The sequence below is a fragment of the Drosophila mojavensis genome, unplaced genomic scaffold (assembly GCF_018153725.1).
Source record: "Drosophila mojavensis isolate 15081-1352.22 unplaced genomic scaffold, ASM1815372v1 contig_136, whole genome shotgun sequence".
In the NCBI taxonomy this organism is placed as follows: Eukaryota; Metazoa; Arthropoda; class Insecta; order Diptera; family Drosophilidae; genus Drosophila; species Drosophila mojavensis.
The window spans coordinates 20082768-20102182 of record NW_025318667.1 but is presented as its reverse complement, the minus strand read 5'-3'; the positions used below and the strand labels follow the sequence as shown (position 1 = coordinate 20102182).

The following is a 19415-nucleotide window of genomic DNA, read 5'->3' as shown; positions in this document are numbered from 1 at the left end:
GCCTTTACGTCTATAGAAACATCCGCATGTGATTTTTGAGGCGCGCACTAAAGCGAACAAAGGCTGTGCCAATTCGGGAAATTTGGACTCGTGGCGCTTATCGCGCCGCACCAAGCACCTGTCCGCTGGCGTTGTTGATGAGATTCATCCCAATGGGGCCGGGCGCTATAAGCGCGATGTGCGCGAGGCGACCAAATATATTGAGACGGCCATCATAGTGGATAAGGCCATGTTTGAGAAGCGCAACGGCAGCACGCGCGCCGAGGTCATACACGATGCTATACAGGTGGCTAATATAGCTGATTTGGTAAGTCACAAGCACACACACACATGCACATCTATATATGTATATGTATATGTATTACTCATAATGTGTGTTGACTGCTCAGTATTTCCGTACGCTAAACACTCGTGTGTCGGTGGTGTACATCGAGACGTGGGGCAAGAACCAAGCGGTCATTGATGGCAGCAAGGACATTAGCAAGGCCATATCCAACTTTAATGACTATACGGTTAGAAATATATACCAAATTGAGCGAGATACCACCCAGCTGTTATCGTAAGTACACACGTACACACGTACACACACACATACATATACACCCCTATATTGTATGCATATGCACGTGCTTTTACGAATTCCACAGAGGGGAAACATTTGCCGGAGGCGAGGCTGGCATGGCCGTGCCGGAGACTGTCTGCACGCCCCGTGCCGTCGGCATTAGCGTCGATGTGAATGTGTATGAGCCGCACCTTTTGGCGGGCACAATGGCCCACATGATTGGGCACAATATTGGCATGGGCCACGACGATGGACGTAAGTAGAAGCGCAAACATAACACATTATAACTAAATTCGGCATAAATGCTTTGCTGTCACTTTAGCTTACCGCTTACCGCTTACCGCTTATGCTATTATCGGTTTCAATTAACGCCTTGCCACAATTGTTAATTGATATCGATTTGGCTGCTCAGTCAAGCGGAGTAAAGCCGTAATCTATGTGATAACAATGCGCGCTGGGCCTTAAATTTCAATTATTGCAAGAATTTGCAACCGCTTTGATGCTGTTGCATTGCATTGCATTGTATTGTGTTTTCATGCAAATTTCACACATTCATCCAGGTGAGGAATGCTTCTGTCGGGACTGGCATGGCTGCATTATGGCACAATCGATTGTCGGCCAAGAGAATGTGCAGCCATACAAATTCTCTGAATGCAGCAAAAAGGACTACATTGACGCATTGCGAACGGGTCACGGGCTTTGTTTGCTCAACAAGCCAAACGAGGTGAGATGGATGTATACTACAGCAACTACTGCACCCCTACCCCCCACCCCCCACCCCCCTTGCCATCCCTATCTGTATCACCACATCTCACTCCTCTCACTACCCTCTCTTCCCACTCCCTCTCGCAGTATATCAATACACAATAGGTTTTCAGCTGGCTGTGCGGTTGACCGTTATGAGGGTTAATTGCTGCGAGTAACTGCATCAGCACAGATAAACTCGCAGATGAATAGTTAGCTAAATACTGTGACTAACTCGAAATACCCTATAACAATTAGATATAATGGCAACATATTAACAAAGTCTGAGATGCGAAATCTCATTGTTCATTGCCCTCTATCAACTATGTATTGTATTTTAAGGTTTAAGCATCCCCTGTCAAGTTAAAGATCTTGCACACATTTATAGAACTTACGTAGTTTTCTCCAACTTGAGTCAAGTCTAAATCAATCGAAACACAATTCTTATTAAAAATGGCAAACCTAATTTGTTGTTCAGTGGAAAAACAGAAATTGACTTATGTCTATCCATATCACTTGCAGATTGAGTTGCGCCGAAACTGTGGCAACAAAATCATCGAGGAGGACGAGGAGTGCGACTGCGGCACATTTGAGGAATGCGCATTGGATCCCTGCTGCGATAGCATCACATGCAAGCTCAAGTCCGAGGCACAGTGCGCCAGCGGTGCCTGCTGTGACCAATGCCGGGTAAGTGAAATGTGAACAGTGAAATGTGGAATGTGAAAAGTGGAAAATGCGTTTGCTTTTGATTTTTAACACAATTGCGTTTAATCCAGCTGCGACCCAAGGACTACATATGCCGTGACTCCCACAACGAGTGCGATCTGCCCGAATACTGCGACGGCGAGATGGGACAATGTCCGGCGGATATCTACAAGAAGAATGGCTCGCCCTGTGGACTGAGCAAATCGGGCGTATCGGGTAGGACGATGAATGCGAATGTGGTTGTGCAGCATCTTTAAATATCTTCTTCTTCTTTTTGTTTCCCTTTTTTGTGGTCGTCTGTCAGGCTATTGCTTCCAGGGCTACTGCCCCACCCTGACACTGCAGTGCGAGGCCATTTGGGGCTACGGCGGCTTTGCGGCTGATCGGCAGTGCTACGAACAGTTCAACTCGAAGGGCTCCATCAATGGGCACTGCGGACGCGATGCCAACGATCACTACATCAAATGCGATCCTGAGTAAGTGCCGACGCCTCGCAGCAATTCTCCTTTGCCGCTTTACTAACTCATTTTGCATGCCCAAGATCTGATTTGACTGCAAATTATCAAACTGAAATGCTCAAAGTTAACATATTGCTTAAATAGTTATGAGAGTTGCCTTTTTTTCTTGCTATTTGTTATTCAATTGCTTTTCACTTTTTCCAACAGCGAGTAAAACTAACAAAAATATTCGAAATTCAGCATGAGTAAATATTTACAAAATTGCAATGAATTACTGTAAAAATGCATTAATGAAGTTAACTTGAACGATTATTTATCAAATTGAAACGGAATTTGCCGGCTGTACTTCAATTACTTTTGATTTATCCAATCAAGCGCTTGATATTGGCGTAATTTGTGTTGCTATTCGCGTGGATAGTTTCGCTTATCAATAATATTTATTCATTTATACAACAGGAATGTGCAGTGCGGCACGCTTCAGTGCAAGGAGGGCGAGAGGCAGCCCGTCAATGATGGCTTCGACCAGCTCTACTCGCGCACGATTATCTCCATCAAGGCGCAGGAATACGAATGCAAGTGCGTAGCGAAACTAACAGTTCGGTTTAGTGTGTGGGTGTGTGAGTGTGCGTGTGTGTGTGTGTGTGTGTGTGTGTGTGTGGGGCGTGGCGAAAGGCGGGGGGCAATAATTCCAATATTGACGCTACCGATGGACACACAACGGCTTATGCATATGTATATATATATATATATATATATATATATATATATATGTGTGTGTGTGTGTATTTTGCAGGGCAACCAGCGGTCAATTGGGCTCCAACAACTACCCGAAGCATGGGCTGGTCAAGGATGGCACGCCATGCGGTGAAAATTTGATTTGTCTGAATCAAACGTGCGTCAGCCTCTTTCCGCATGTGGATCAAACCAAGTGCCCAACAAACAAGCAGGGTCAAGAGTGCTCAGATCGTGGTGTAAGTTCAAAAACTGGAACACAAAACAAAAAGCAAAAGAAAAAAAAAAAACAAAAACAAAAAACAAATATATATATAAAAAAAAAATTAAAGAAAAAAAAAAAAATAGAAAAAAAAAATGAAAATGAACAGCTGCCATGCAAGACACTTGAATGCCTCCCCACTTACATATTTCTACCGCATATTTCCCCCTGCTCCCCCTTCACTCCACTCCACAGTTCTGCACAAATGTGAATCGCTGCTTCTGCGATATGGGCTGGGGCGGCCCGGACTGCAGCACGGTTGTGCTGCTGACAACACCAGTGCCAACGGAAGCGTTGCCAACGCCGGAGAATACAATCAAAATGGAGAAGAAAGAGACTCCATATGGTAAGAACAATGCCAGGCAACAACAGCATCCACATATTGGAATATGTACTAATCGAATCTAATCACAACAACTTAATTAGAATTACAATAATTTAACATAACTTTACCATGGCCGGCACCGGCGTTATGGAGAGGTATCTGTTATGTACCCAATACCGTACCGTATCGTACCGTACCGTACCGGTACATTCCAACTTGCCACAACTAAACCCAATTAGCGAACTCACACGGTCTCTCGATAAGTTTGATAAATGATTTGATTGCAATTCGATACCATCTAAATACAAAAAAAAAAAAAAAAAATTAATTTCGATAACTCGTATGACAATGGTAATTACATCGATTGCTAGCCAGTTTGTTAGGTTATATATATGCATATATATCTGTCTATATGTATGTATCTATCTGCGCAGCGGCAGGGCTCTGTCTATCCTGCTTATAGCCAGTTCTACAACAACATCAAATCACAAACTCAATTCATCAACGATCGGCTCGATCTTCAATATCAGTATCAGTTCATGCATTCCAATTACAATTAATATCCGACGATTCTGTCGTCAAGCCAAAACATAGCAAATGTTCTGGGATTCTGAAAGTTAGGAAAATAAGAATATTTTTTATTTATATTATGCGTTGTTTGAATTTTTAACTAGGGAAAATATTAAGAAAATATTAGATATAAATATTATTACAAAAGGATTATATATATATATATATATATATTTTTTTTTTAGCATTTTTTAAATAAAATAATATTTTTATTTATATAACAGTTACATAAACATTAAATATTTTTAGGCAAAAATACATTTAAATATTTTAGAAAAATCTACCTTTTTTATTATTAAACATTTATTAAATTTATAAAATTAAAAATTTAATTTAAAATTTGAAAACGATAAACAATTATTTTGTAAAATGTATTTAAACAATTCTTAATTATTTAGATATTTTTAAACCTTAAAATCAATTGGGTGATTTAATTTGTAAGAAAACAATTGGAAAAATGATTGGATACGATTCGATTCTATATAGTATTCAGATTTCAGAACAATTGCAACACATTTACATACAAACCTATATAATTTGGAAAAAAATTGAAAAAAAAAAAAATCGAAAAGAAAAAAACAACAACAATAAATTGCAACCACCATTTCCAGGCACCTCTGACCAAAATAGGATCAGCACATTAACCATGGTCATCATTTTAACAGTTATCGTCAAGTGTGTCTTCATTAGTTTTGCAACACTGGCCGTTTGCTACAGGTAGAGTACCAAGCAAAGTCTCAACAATCGGTGACACCGATCATGCGCTCACATACACACACACATACACACATACACACAAACACGCACACATGCACACATGCACTGTCACACTCAAACACACACACTCCATACGCACATATGTACATGCGCACATACGCACACATGCAGACGCTCACATGCACATGCAGAAATACGCAAGAGCTTAGAACACCTACTCAAAAGTGTGGCAACCAAAATAGGGCAATCAATCCAATATTCAGACGTAGGACTCATTGATCTAAAGTGAGAAAACTCAGCTTTATTGATGGTCAATATTGTTGCATGCTTCCAGCTGAAGGTCAGACTTGGCAGATCTCTTTTGCTTATCTTCCTTCTTTCACTCACTCGCTCACTGTCTCTATCACTCACTTGCTATCGCTTTCCTTCTCGCTCACCTGAGCACCACCTCTTCAGCTTACGGGTGTTGCCTACCCACAAAGCATATACATATATCCAAATATGTATATATGTATATAGTTAACAGTTTCTCTTGCGTGTCTGACCCACAGCAACAAAATACTTATTGCCATACTATAAATGTGCGTATGCATGCATGTGCTTATCGATGTATGTGTGTGTGTGAGTGTTTGTGCGTGCGTGTTTGTGTGTGTGTGTATGTCCATGTGTGTGTGTGTGTGTGTGTGAGCGTGTAGCTCTGTGTCTGTGTGTTTGTATGCATGTGCTCGTTTGTTAAATATATTTCACAAACATCATATGTTTGTATGTATTGTATGTATGTGTGTACATACCAGCCCATAGTCTGCCAACAACATACGAGGTTTCTTTATTAATTAGTTGTGTATGTATGTATGTGTGCCCCGTTTTCATTTGTTTCAATACAATAGCTGCATATGAAGCCTGCGTATGTGGGCAATAACGAAAATATACATATATTTTCAGTTTAATATTTGAATTTTACTTTTCATTTTGTTTGTTTGTTTTTTCTCTTTTTTTTTTGTTTTTTTTTTTAATCTGTGTTTCGTTCGTTTCATGTATTTTTCATATCGCTGTGCGTGCTCGTCCACATCTCCTATGTACATACATTGTCTGTATGCGTATGGCAGCATACATTCGTATGTGTATGTATGTATGTATGTATTCATGTTGTTAAATACTTGATGTACTTATACTTACTACCTGCGCGCTGGTTCATGCTATCGAGTAATACATATGTGTGTGTTAACAATTTTCGGTTTCGTTTTTACATTGTTGTTCTTCATATCAAGTGCCGTTTATGTATGTATGTAACTAAATAAATCTCACTCTCTCTCTCTCTCTATATATATATATATATATATATATATATATATATATATATATATATATATATATTACCTATATGTATTCATATGCAGACACAACATATACATACATACACTCGTATTCATACTAATATGTAAATGCATTTCTATTAACAATCACGCATTCACGCATACTACAAACTAGACAGACACGCCCAGTTTGCATCCACCAACCCACTTCCCAATCCTCACACGCTAACACTCACACATGCGACGGCACACACACACACACACACATTCGTACACAAATGAATACATAAGAGTTGTATTTTACTTTTAATTTAATTTCGTTTTATTTCTGTTAATTTAACTAACCAAACGCAAATCTTGAGTACGAATAGCAATATACATACATATATATATATACATATATATATATATATATATATGTGTATTATGTATGTAGTAATTTATTTTCCCTTAATTATGCCATCACATATCTCACACTCAAGATTGTCCAAGTATATGTCACATATACATATGCGCATCTGCTAGGTCGTCTTTATCATAGTGTATTTGTATAGCCTGGATTACCATTGTCATAGACTGGGTGCTGCCGAAAATAAAAATAAAAGAAGAAACATAAAAGTCAAAAACTAAAACCAAGCAAAATTTCATAAAATGCAAAAGAAAATTTAAATGAAATTAAAAGCAGTTCGAACTCGAGGCGCAAATGTGAGAGTCGTTCGATTTCGGCATCAATCGATCCGTTCTTGTGGCCAGATTAAAAAATATATATATGTATATGTATATATACATACATTTATATTCGTGTTGGGCCAACCAACAACGGCACACAATCTGTAAATATACGCATATACATACATACATATATATGTATATCAATATTTATATGTATATGTATGCTTATATGTGTTCGTTGGCAAATTCCATTGCCGAATTGCGTTTTCTTGTGTGCTGAGCTCCAATATTTTTGTGACACCTGCAAAAATAATAGAAAATTGAAATGCAAGAATGAAAAAGAATCACACAATAATTTAGATGAAACGAACAAAAAACGAAAAAAAAAAATGCTAAAAAATTTTCCCAACACACAAACAAAAGATGAGAAGGAAACGTTCAAAATGTTATTTATTTGCTTGTTTATTTATTTTCTTTCGGCCGACCCACCACCCCAACTGCAAAACTGATATCGACGACAACATCAACCAAAAATAATACCAATATGCATATATATACATACATACATATATGCATATATATATATATATGACAAAATCTCTTTGTATATATATATCTATATATATATATATATATATATATATATGTGTGTGTATGTTTTGTGTATCAATAAAATGAAAAACAACATAACCTATATACATATATATATGTATATATGTATATAAATACAACAACAACTACAAATAACAACAAACACCTGGTATCTTACAACGTAACGTATGCGAATTTAACTACGTATATATATATATATATATATATATATATCAAATGACTTAAAAATATATATTCTCCGAAAATATAAACTAAACTCTGCCAATACACCATGGCGTATGCATAATATATTGTCCATATCTTCATATACATATATATGTGCATATGTTGAATGCACCCGAAACTAACACAACTGCACACACAAACACATCTATATACATACCCACCTACACACACACACACACACACACACACACACATACACATCTACACATGTATCGAAACAAATGGCAAATTAATCTCGTATAGAGAACTACCACGGCTCAAATACAGTGTTCCTAGTCGGTGTTCTAATGTCAGTTGTAGGGTTCGTTTTTATAACATTCACCTTGATGGCATTGTGCTACAGGTCAGTTGTAGTACATAGAAACTTCTCCCTGTGTCTGAGGTTAGTTGAAAAGAAGTAATGAAAAAGCCAGCTCTAAATACAAATACAAATTACTACAACAAAAATATTAAAAAAAAAAAAAAAAAACAAAACAAACGAAAAAAAATACAAAAAAAAAAACTGCAAAAGAAACACTAACAAAAATCGAAAAAAAAAAAATACTCTATATTTTGTTAATATGTTTAATTTTTGTGTTTCTGAATTTTATTCATCTTTTTCCTCTCTCTCCAAAATGTTGAGTCGTAGTTTTATTAGTACATTTCTAACATGCATACATATGTATGTATGTGTGCATGTATGTATATATGCCTAAATGTCTGTATCTACTGCATACATACATCGATATGTACATCAATGTGTAAAATTTGAACATAGTCTCATATACTATTTTGTATGTTTTCTTTGAACCCATTTATCAATGTACATAATTAACTGCATATACATACATATATATATATATGGTATATATCAAGCTGTACATGTGTGTGCATAGTAAACTAGTTGCACACATATATACACACATGCTAAGTATATGTATATATATTAATATATGTATATGTATATATATTCCGAATTTATCGCTTGTTGGCTTCATTGTCTTTAGTTCAGTTTCCCCCGCCCAAAAGAAGAAAAACTCACACTTGTAAATAGTTTTTTGTACATACACCCCCCTCGCCGAGCCCCATTCTTAGACGATAAATATTCAGTCGTGTATGTACATATGAATGTATGCCTATCATATCGTAGAGCTGCATGAATATGACTGCGAGTACATACATATATGTATGTATTTAATACCGATCTCTATGTACTTGCAACGATATTCATTTCCAGCATGCCTACTGCTCTCGATGTACATTCAATTGGCATATGTGTGCGCACACTTGTATGTATATTGTTACATATGCATGCATGCGACATACATACGTACATACATACACACCTCATCAATCGAAAGCGACATCGAAATCGAAAGCGACATCGAAATCGATATCGAAATCAAAATCAAAATCCAATTCAAACGCTCACAACTGGCCCTCACATCAAATAGTCCAACAATTTATAATTTTTCCTTACGTTTCTTCCTTTTAATCACAATTTTCGAATATATCTATATTTTATTGTTATTTTTGAAACAATTCAAGCAAACCAAATACACAAATAACAACAATTAGTTACAACAATCCTGATTCAATATGGTCCAAACGATAGGAATCAATCGATACGAAAATAAATTCGATATATATTTTTTTGAAAGATTTATTATCTATAGAGAGTTTTAGCCATTTACTGTAAAGGCAAAGATTGGTAAAAGTTAGTAGCTCAAAAAATCTAGGTAGGCCTGTAAAGGAGTTTAAAAAACATTTTGATTGCCCAATATCCAGAGAACTTTTTTGTTGTTCTAGAATTTCTAAACTGAATGCAAAGGCGAAATTTGTTAAAAGTTTTGCTTATTTTTCGGTGAAATGAAATACGAGAACAATATAGAAAGGCAACCATTAGGCGATTAAGTACAAGTTTTTTAAATAACAAATAGGTGCGAATTACACACGAAAACAGGCTTTTATCAAATTGAAATAATACACAAGCGAGAACACCATCAATGAAATGATATAAAAGACTTGCAACTTGACTCACCGAAAAACCAAGAAGAGATTTAGACTGCATAGTAATTAAGAAGACACATATATATACATATATTTTCTATATATTATATATATTGTGCTTAAATCGTCGTTACATATTTTAGCGTTAAAAAAAAACACATACGTTACCTTAAGTGAACTGCATGCGCGTCCACCTCTCCAATTTAGGCAAACGATAAAAAGAAATACCTATCTGATATCAAATGAATTGAATGGGAGCTATATGTAGTAGTACACGAAAGTACATGATAATAACATATGCATATTTATATTTTATTTCCCAACTAATTATTTTCAATACATAGACGATTTCTTTTGCGTTTCCAACTAATATTAGTAACGATTAATAATTTTTTGATTATTGTTAATGATTGAGAGAAATCAAAAGATTTGAACATGGCCACTACACGAAATGGATATTGTGGTCAGAGCGTCACTGATCGCCGATCTTGTTGACTATTTTCATTACTACTTTTGTTCAGTTTAGTAATCCCCAAAAATCTATTTAAAAAACCAAACAAAAAATAAAAATAAATAAACCAAACAACAATATCAACAACAACAATCAACTACAAACCCCAATCGAAATACTATATAACTAATGCATATGCCAGAGTACTTACACCTTAGGTATTCCACATCATTATGATTAATATTTAGTAACAGTCTCACACAATCATAAGCGCACACACACACACACACACACATATACCTAAAAACATCAATATATAGAACAAAGCCAAAGCAAAACCAAGCTCCCCGCTCACTTGCAGCCCAAAGCCAAATTGTTAACTGAAGGCGTATGCATTTGCATGCATACAGCCGATATAATAATAATAATAATAATAATAATAATAATGTACGATAGGTTTGGGGGAGGGCATCTGCGCGAGTGCACTTGCCACGCCTCCGATTGCCCGAAATTGGAGCTGTCAATTATTTGTGTGTGCATAGGGCCCAACATAGACGAAACTGACTTTGAGTTATGGTGGTGCTTTCTGCTGAGAGAGCCAGCGATGTTTCCTAAGAGCTGCCATCACGAGCTAATTGCAAATGTACTACTAAACTAAATACAATATACGCACAGAAAGCATACTCGATACTCGCATATAATACATATACACACGCACACCCACACACATAGGGAACGAGAGCGCTGTGTATTTGTATTTGGGTGGGTCTGTGTGATTTCTTTGTGTACTATCGTAAGTGCATCGATCTTCGATATTAACGAAATACATACAAACACTCACACACACATGCATACCCACACACACACACACACACCCACACACGCATATTCTGGTGCATATGTGTGTATAGCCATACTCACAATACATGTCACATACAGACCCATTTACCCCATTCCTCTTATCCGATTTTCAATTCTGGTATTCAAGTTATCACACACACATACACACACACACACACACATACCCACATGCATATGGAAAACCCATCAGCTTTGCACACAAGGCTGTTTTTCCTAACTGTGCGTGTGTGTGCATATATGCATAGCAAATAAGTTAATATAGCCATCCAATATTTATTGAAAGCTTTAAATATGTAAGAAATTTAAATTCATGCCTAAAAGTATGCAATGGAAAATATTTAAAATTGGAGAAATGACCTTAAGTAATATTTGAGATTATATCAATATTTGGGATATGCATACATATACACACACACACTGCACAGCACATCTACGTATGTATATACCAACACATAAACATGTAAATAAACACACCTATATAAATATATATAAAAACATACATGTACCCAATGCCATTCGACCTTCAGCTTTCATTATGTTATTTACTGTTTGTAAGTACTTACGTCTCATCCATGCTTGTCGCTCTTTCATTCACTATTTATCTATGTTTTTCATCTCTCTTGCGCTCGCTTTCTCTCTCTCTCTCTCTCTCTCTCTCGTACTCACTCTATCTGTGTCTTTCCCTTACTGAATTTCTGTTCATTTAACTAGGGCTAACTGAAAAACTATTTTCAAGTCCGTCAACGTGTATTTCAAATGTGATTTATTCCATTTAGTTCACATTCTTTGTGTATATTTCTAAATTTATATATGTTTCCCGTAATGTCTGCGTGTATGACTGTATGTATGTGTGTGTGTGTGTGCGTGTTGATGATGATGCTTTTATGAAAGTCTGTAGGTATGCTTGCGTCCGTATGTATCTATGTAAGCGTCCGACGTTCAGATGCATTGTTTTCCCAAAAAACCAGTTAACCTCCCGCCTGTCCACCTGTCCACCTGTCCGTGCTCACATTCTATTACTATTGTTCGACTTCCTTGCATTCATAAATGTCTACATTCCATTTTGCTAAACGTGAAAACCTTTGCAAATTTTTGTGTTTCGTGTTATGTCGTTGACGTGTTTTTGACAACAATTTTTCATTGATAATGTGCTAATCCAAAACCGAAAAAAAAGAAAAAACAAAACATGTACAAAACAAACAAAATAAATACGAAATTTTCCCCAACAATTTCTTTGTTCTCTGCAAAGTTCTGGCATAACATTTTTCATTCGAGAATGTCATTATTGTTACTGCATTTACATTATGTGTACATACATTATGCTTTTGTGTCTTGTGTTTGGTTTAGTTTGTTTGTTTGTGTTTTCCGTTCGTTTTGTTCCTTATTACCTTGAGGCACATTCAATGTATTTTGCAAAAATTCATGCATACCCATCGCAAATATTTGTCGTACTGCCAGTCGAAAAGAAAAGTGAAAAGTGAATGTCTATAAAAGAAAACTGTACACAAATCAAATGAGCATGGGTATGCATGTATTTTCATTTGTGTTTTGTGTTTATATTTGCATAACGAAATTCTTTATGTGTGGCACTTGATTTTACTTTTCACCACAAAAAAAAAAAAAAAAAAAAAAAACAAAAAACGAAAAAAAAAAATACAATTCTATTACGAGCATATTATTAATCAAGTATCTCATCATAACCTTTCGTTTCCCAACAACAACAACAACAACAACTACAACAATAACAACAACAACATCAACAAAAATAAACCGAAACCAAAAAAAAAAAAAAAAAAATTTATTATATGTATACAAAATCAATCAAAATAAAAATCAAATCAAATCAAAAATCGAAATCAAAATCAAAATCAAAATACAAAATCAAAATTCAAAACAAACAACTAAATGACGTGTGCCATGTGTACACACACCCACATCCTTCAAAATGGCGTGAATGTGTATGCGTGTGCGTATGTGTGTCGATGAATGTATGCGCGTGTATGTGACCCTATGTATGTATGTATGTACGTATGTGTGTGTGCGTGTGTGTTTGCTTGTCTGTGTGGGTGTGTGTATGTTGGCAAATACTTCGCTTCATACACATTGCGTATACGCACTGCATCTCAATCAACCAACCAACCAACCAACCAACCAATCAACCAATCAATCAATCAACCAACTTACGACTAAATCCATCGACCATGCCAAAATACGTTTCCAACTGATTTTGTATATAATCCAATACAAATAACTTCATAACAAATTATAAATCCAAAAATCATACGCACCATTCAACGCCTAAAACATGTGTACATATATATGTATATACACATACGTATATATGTATGTGTCCTGTGTGTATATTATAAATCCCATAACTTAAATCTATAAATATACATATATATGTGTGTGTGTATATGTCCCCATATATATATATATATATATATATATCTTGGTATATATACATATGTGTATATGCATACATATATATATAAATCATATAAAATAAACAACAACAATAACGAAAAACAACCAAACAACTCTGACGTCGATATCAACATCAACATAGACGCAAGACAACTACCCTTAAGTACGATCCGCCCTTCTCGAAAAAACCCATACCCAAGGGCTACGGCGGTGCGGCAACGGCGCCCAACCATCATTCCGTCGAGGAGGTATCCTTGGATGGCTCCAGCAAATTGGTGTATGCCAATCAGGCCGGATTCAGGTGAGCAATTCCATCTTTCAATCTATAACCAATGCCACTGCCAACGCCGCCCAAACACTCAACCACCCAATTACCCAAACACCCATTCACCCAGTCACCCAGTCACCCAGCCACTCCCCCATCCAACCATCCAGTTCTACTTAACACGCCTCGTTACGTTTACGTCTTTTATGCATTTTTCTCTATTTGCTTTCCGTTTGTTGTTTTTTCTTCAATTTCATGCAGGGACAAGAACCTACATGGACGTCGCTATACAACGGGTGGTGAGGACGATCAATCACATGCAGGTTAATAAAAACATTCCCTATACATAATACATACATATAAATATATGCATATATATATGAATCTATCTCTCTATATATGTGTATGTGTGTATATTTATATATTCATTCACTAGCGGCTATCATCTCACACAGTTCTCAGCCAAATATCGTATACGTATCATATTGCTATGCATAGGTATACCAAAAGTAATTGACGTTCTTATCTAGTATATATAAATATATACATATTATATAACTTAACTTATATAACTCAGTGCCTATGCCGTTTCCTGTTACTATCTGCAGCTACTACAACTGCAATACAATACTATGTTCAACGTTCTTAAATTCATTTGTAGTCTTAAGCGATAGTTACCCTATATAATTAATACTATTTACTTTATACGATTTAACAGTTAAAGGTCAGTCTCCTCGGCTTCACTCGGCCGCTGAAGTCTGAGGGAGCTGCCCTATACCTATTGTAAATCTAGTTGTATACACAACACCCACAATACACACATATCTGTTTGTATAACTCATTATTATTTCGAATATACACAATGTTGCTCAATAACTTTTGCTGCATTACAAAATATTAGAATAATTTGTTCGTTCTCTTTAAAAGCTTCTTTGACTTAGCCTAACAGTTAAATAATTCAAGTTTACAGCACTCCAAGGTTGTCCTCAAGTGTGTCCTAATAAAGGCCAAAGATAATATTTATATACGTAAGGCATTATTAACTTAGCTTTAGATATATGCATTACAAAATTTGCTTGGTTCTTCTAGATTTTAAATTACAAGTAAAAACTTCGATACGTATATTTTGTAATAAAAATATATACAATTTCATATTTCAAGGCGTCTATTCTCTAAAAATAGCCTTAATCATCTTTGATCTAAATATAGCTTAAGTTGGCATTGGAAATGGATCCAATTACTTGTGTGAAATTAAGTATTCAATGCTGAAAGTATTTACACGATACATAATAATCAATCCACAATACAAAAATAATCGATTATCGATCAATATATAGCGATTAATGTTTTAAGTGATGTTTTCTAAAAATATTTTTATCATAATGTACATTCTATAGTTTATAAATCTGATGAAACTCGATTGGTCTGCAATGTATAATAAAATATAAGATTATTATCATACTACTTTTGTAGGTTAAGTAGGAGTAAATTGATTTAACTATTGAACAGAAACAACTATTGTAAATAAGTGATTCATTTTGTGGTAAACCGTGAACGCTCTACTACTTCTACTGCTACAGCTGCGAACACTACGATTTCTGTTACTATTAAAACCTTAGCAAAAACTAATACTACCATTACTACTACTGTGGTTACTAATACGTCTATGACTACTACTATTGAAACTTATAGCACGACTACCTCTATTCTTACTACTACTCGTACTACTTTTAGTACTATCAATAAAACTAATACTACTACTACTACTTATAGGACAGATTATACTACATTGTTGTACTATATTACCACTTCAGAGCCGACTTGTACTACTATTTCTGCGTCGACTTCTAGTACTATATATATTATTATTTATTATATTATTATTTTTATTTTTTTTTTAATTACTACTACGGCCCCACTACTATTATAATACTACTATTACTACATTTACTACCACTTCTACTACTACATCTACTACCACTTCTACTACAACCTCTACTACTATTTCTACTACTACATCTACTCCCAATTCTACTACTACTTCTAGTACAACCTTACACTACCATTACTACTACTATTTCTACTTCTACCACTACATCTACTACCGCTTCTACCACCACTTCTACTACTTTTACTACTACTTCTACTACTACTCCTACTACTACTTACACTACCACTTCTTCTACTATTTCTACTACTACTACTACTTCCACTTCTGTTTTCGACGAGCTCTGTGCACTCTCTGCTGTCTGACTCTACCAACATTTGTATGTTCTTTTGCATGTACAACGTGTGAATACGATTGGACGCCACAGAGAAGGGCATACTGAAGAAGCACGGCTATGGACTTGTGCACGGCGAGCAGCTGAAAGACAAGTGGTGCGATGACAGCCAGTCGGACAATCTAGAGCTGATCACACAGGACGGCACACAGGCCTCAACGATTGGTGGTGCGGCTGCCTCAGAGGTGGAGCGTACTTTGAAGTCACTCAACGGCTATCACGAGGATATTTTGGAGGCGCTGCGCAATGCGGCTTCGCATCGCGGCACCGGCACTGGCAATACGCCCGTCGGCAGTGGCAGCCTGAGTGAGGAGATGTTGCGCAAAACTCTACAGGACTGCAGCAACGCCCAGCTGGGCTACACGGCGGAGACGTACAAACGGGCCAGCGGGTCTAAGTCGAGCTCGCGTGAGAATATATGCGACAGCGCCGCAGCACATGCCATTTTGCTGGATGGCAGTGGTTCCGGGCTCGGTGGCCTGACGCTGGGCCCCGACATGAGCGGCGTACGAGGTGTGAGTGGTGGTGTGGGCGGTGTTGGCGGCGCTGCGGGCTTGGGGAGTGCAATCGGTCATGGCGGTGCGCTCATGCACCACCATCGATCGCAGCATCAGCTGCATCAGCCATCTGGAATGTCTCTGCAGCAGCAGCCAACGGACGAGGATGACGCCCCATCGACTGGGCCGCTGCGTATACGCAATCTGGAGGATCTAATCAGGCAGCTGGAGCATCACTCGTCCCGCCACATGAGTCCCAGTGGCTCCGAGGATATACGCATGTCGGAAACCGAGGCCGATCGCCACTATAGATTAGATAGTTCCGCTGCTTGTAGTGAGTCCTCGCAAGGGTTAGTTTCGAATTCGATTATTTGATTTCGATACCGATTACGATTACGATTACAATTTCGATTTCGATTTCTATTTTTATTTAATGCCAACCCGAACACCCAACAAATCCCGAGCCAAACAATTACCGCCGAGTCCGACAAATCCGATAAATGCTTATAGGAGTTACATTTAATTTGCATCTAATACAGATACACCCACACCCACACACACACGCATACACACACAGATACACGCATACGCCTAACCTTACTCGTACCTTGTTTGACTTAGCGTAGGTTTTGCTGGTATTCTAATAATTTATGGAATGTACTCAACAGCTGTGTGCATTGCGATTGAAAAAATGAAACCGTATGTACTTTAATAGAACAGTACCGAAATGCTTGTCTTATAACCGCAATAAGTATTATTTGTACTCGTTTTATCGTATCACCCAAGTTGTGCATAAATACTTAATATACAAACTCTATATAACCTGATCGAACGTAGCGGCAATTGCTTCACACACTTATTAATGGCGTTCTAGCGTTTAATCAACATATATGGCTTTAACATTCTTCACAACATTTGCAGACATATTTGCCAGCATAGTGCAAACTGGAACAAGCGCATTTAACATACACACAACACACAACAGACACACACATACAATTAACAAACAGATGAGCATGTTTGCTGTCCGCTATCGGGCTGCTGATATTTACAAACTGAACTTTAGCCAACGCAACTTTCTATTCGCATTTCTTGCAGGCTTCAGACTGGAATATCTTGTGTGATAAAGGTTGGTTTCACAAGCGTTGCCACGCCTATATATACATATATATATATATATAAACAAAACAAACAAAAAAAAAAAAAAAAACAAAATCAATGAAAACTTGCTTCCCTTTCACTGATAAAGGCTTTCGAAAACATCCATGGACCCTTCTCTATATATAGTCAGATACGAAATAGGGTTCGCTCTCCTCTGACTTGTGACCAAATGATTTTCGGTATATTATTTAGTATTTAAAAATAAAATATTTTTTGTCTGTCTTGAACTCGGTCTCGGTCTCGTTATCCCAATCCCATCCCGTTTTATGTTTTATTTTTGTGTGCGTGTGTGCGTTTTCATTTTTTCTTGGTTTATTTTGCTCAATTATGCTAAAGACTCTTTGATTGCTCTCTGCTTTTTGATCTCGCCAGCTCGAATCAGCAAGCAGCTCAATCTCAGAAAACCGCTACAATCCACCCGTCTTACAGCAGCCGTTGTCGGCCCCGCTCGGACGAGGACTCGCGCTTTGCCTACGGCGGACGCTACCGCACACAGGCGCCCACTGGCCGCCATACAACGCATCAGTCGCACTCTCCGCACGCATTCGGACACCATACACACCATTCGCACGCCCATGGACATGCCACACACGGACCCCATTCATCGCACCACTCGTCGCACACGCACCTGCACCAGGATGACGAGGGCATCTATGAGAGCGCCGATCATCATGAGCGCGGCGCCCTCGACACGCGACTCGATCCACAGGAGACGCCCGAAAGTGAAAGGTAAGTCTCTGTCTCTCCACCTCAGTCACTGTCGCACCCAATCGCCTCCCATTCGCAACTCGCAATAGTCCATCGCAGTCAGTCTCAGCCGTCCATTGCCTTAACATCCATGATCCCTTGCTAGCTCTATCGGAGGCTTTGTAGCTTATGAGCTCACGAGCTCTGGAGATGAGTCGCTGCTCCTTAGCTCATTGTTTTCTTAATGCATTGTGCAGCTATTCGGTTGATTATCCCTCTGTTCTACCTATTTCCTAAACGACAATTACAAGGAATTTCTTAGCCAACATCACAGAGACTCGAAATTGAGAAGTTATTTGCTTTGATTTCATTGCTGAACCATCTCGAGCTATGCTTGAGCTCTTCTTTTGATCGGCTCAATTTCCTTTAAGATTGATCATCTTTATGATTGATCTCTTTAAGATTGATTCTCAACTACGTTCAAGTCTGCATAGGATACATAGGAAAAGTATCATATAGCCCGCTATTTATCTATTCCAATAAAATTTTTCAAGTAATAAACTCCATCTCTTTATTTACAATGATCCCTCTATATACGACCTTGGGTCTTAGGCTTTTAGAGTGACTTTTCATCGTTTGATATCTAAAATAGAAACGACTCCCAGCAGCAGCAGCTTATGTTAGTATAGGACTTCAAGACATAGAGTAGGGTTCATAAGCACCTTAGGTTATATATCTAAAGTATTAAGTGACTTCTCTTCATTCGATATCTAAAAAAACGACTCTCAACAGCAACTTATGATAGTATATAGCTTAAAGACATACAGTAAGGCTTAGATAATCTTTACCTCTACCTCGACCCCTGCTCCCGCCTTGATATTGTGTGCATGTGTTCCTT

General features: G+C 37.3%; 1 protein-coding gene across 10 annotated transcripts in view; it reads left to right on the top strand.

The window, feature by feature from the left end:
- Positions 1-19415, top strand: part of LOC6584326 (disintegrin and metalloproteinase domain-containing protein 12) — a 39103-nt gene that overhangs the window by 10970 nt on the left and 8718 nt on the right. Inside the window, exons 8-23 of one of the 10 annotated variants that reach the window (XM_044006976.1) lie at positions 17-307; positions 390-559; positions 648-817; positions 1123-1286; positions 1829-1993; positions 2083-2227; positions 2316-2487; positions 2926-3045; positions 3263-3440; positions 3659-3809; positions 8141-8240; positions 13768-13926; positions 14152-14213; positions 16206-17019; positions 17768-17798; positions 18203-18563. In XM_044006976.1, the coding sequence (XP_043862911.1) occupies positions 17-307; positions 390-559; positions 648-817; positions 1123-1286; positions 1829-1993; positions 2083-2227; positions 2316-2487; positions 2926-3045; positions 3263-3440; positions 3659-3809; positions 8141-8240; positions 13768-13926; positions 14152-14213; positions 16206-17019; positions 17768-17798; positions 18203-18472 (3162 nt within the window). In that variant the 3' untranslated portion in view covers positions 18473-18563. Of the gene's footprint in view, positions 1-16; positions 308-389; positions 560-647; positions 818-1122; positions 1287-1828; positions 1994-2082; positions 2228-2315; positions 2488-2925; positions 3046-3262; positions 3441-3658; positions 3810-4969; positions 5709-8140; positions 8280-13767; positions 13927-14151; positions 14214-16205; positions 17020-17767; positions 17799-18202; positions 18564-19415 lie in introns of those variants that run through there. The other 9 variants (XM_044006970.1, XM_044006968.1, XM_044006969.1 and 6 more) reach the window with 9 other exon arrangements.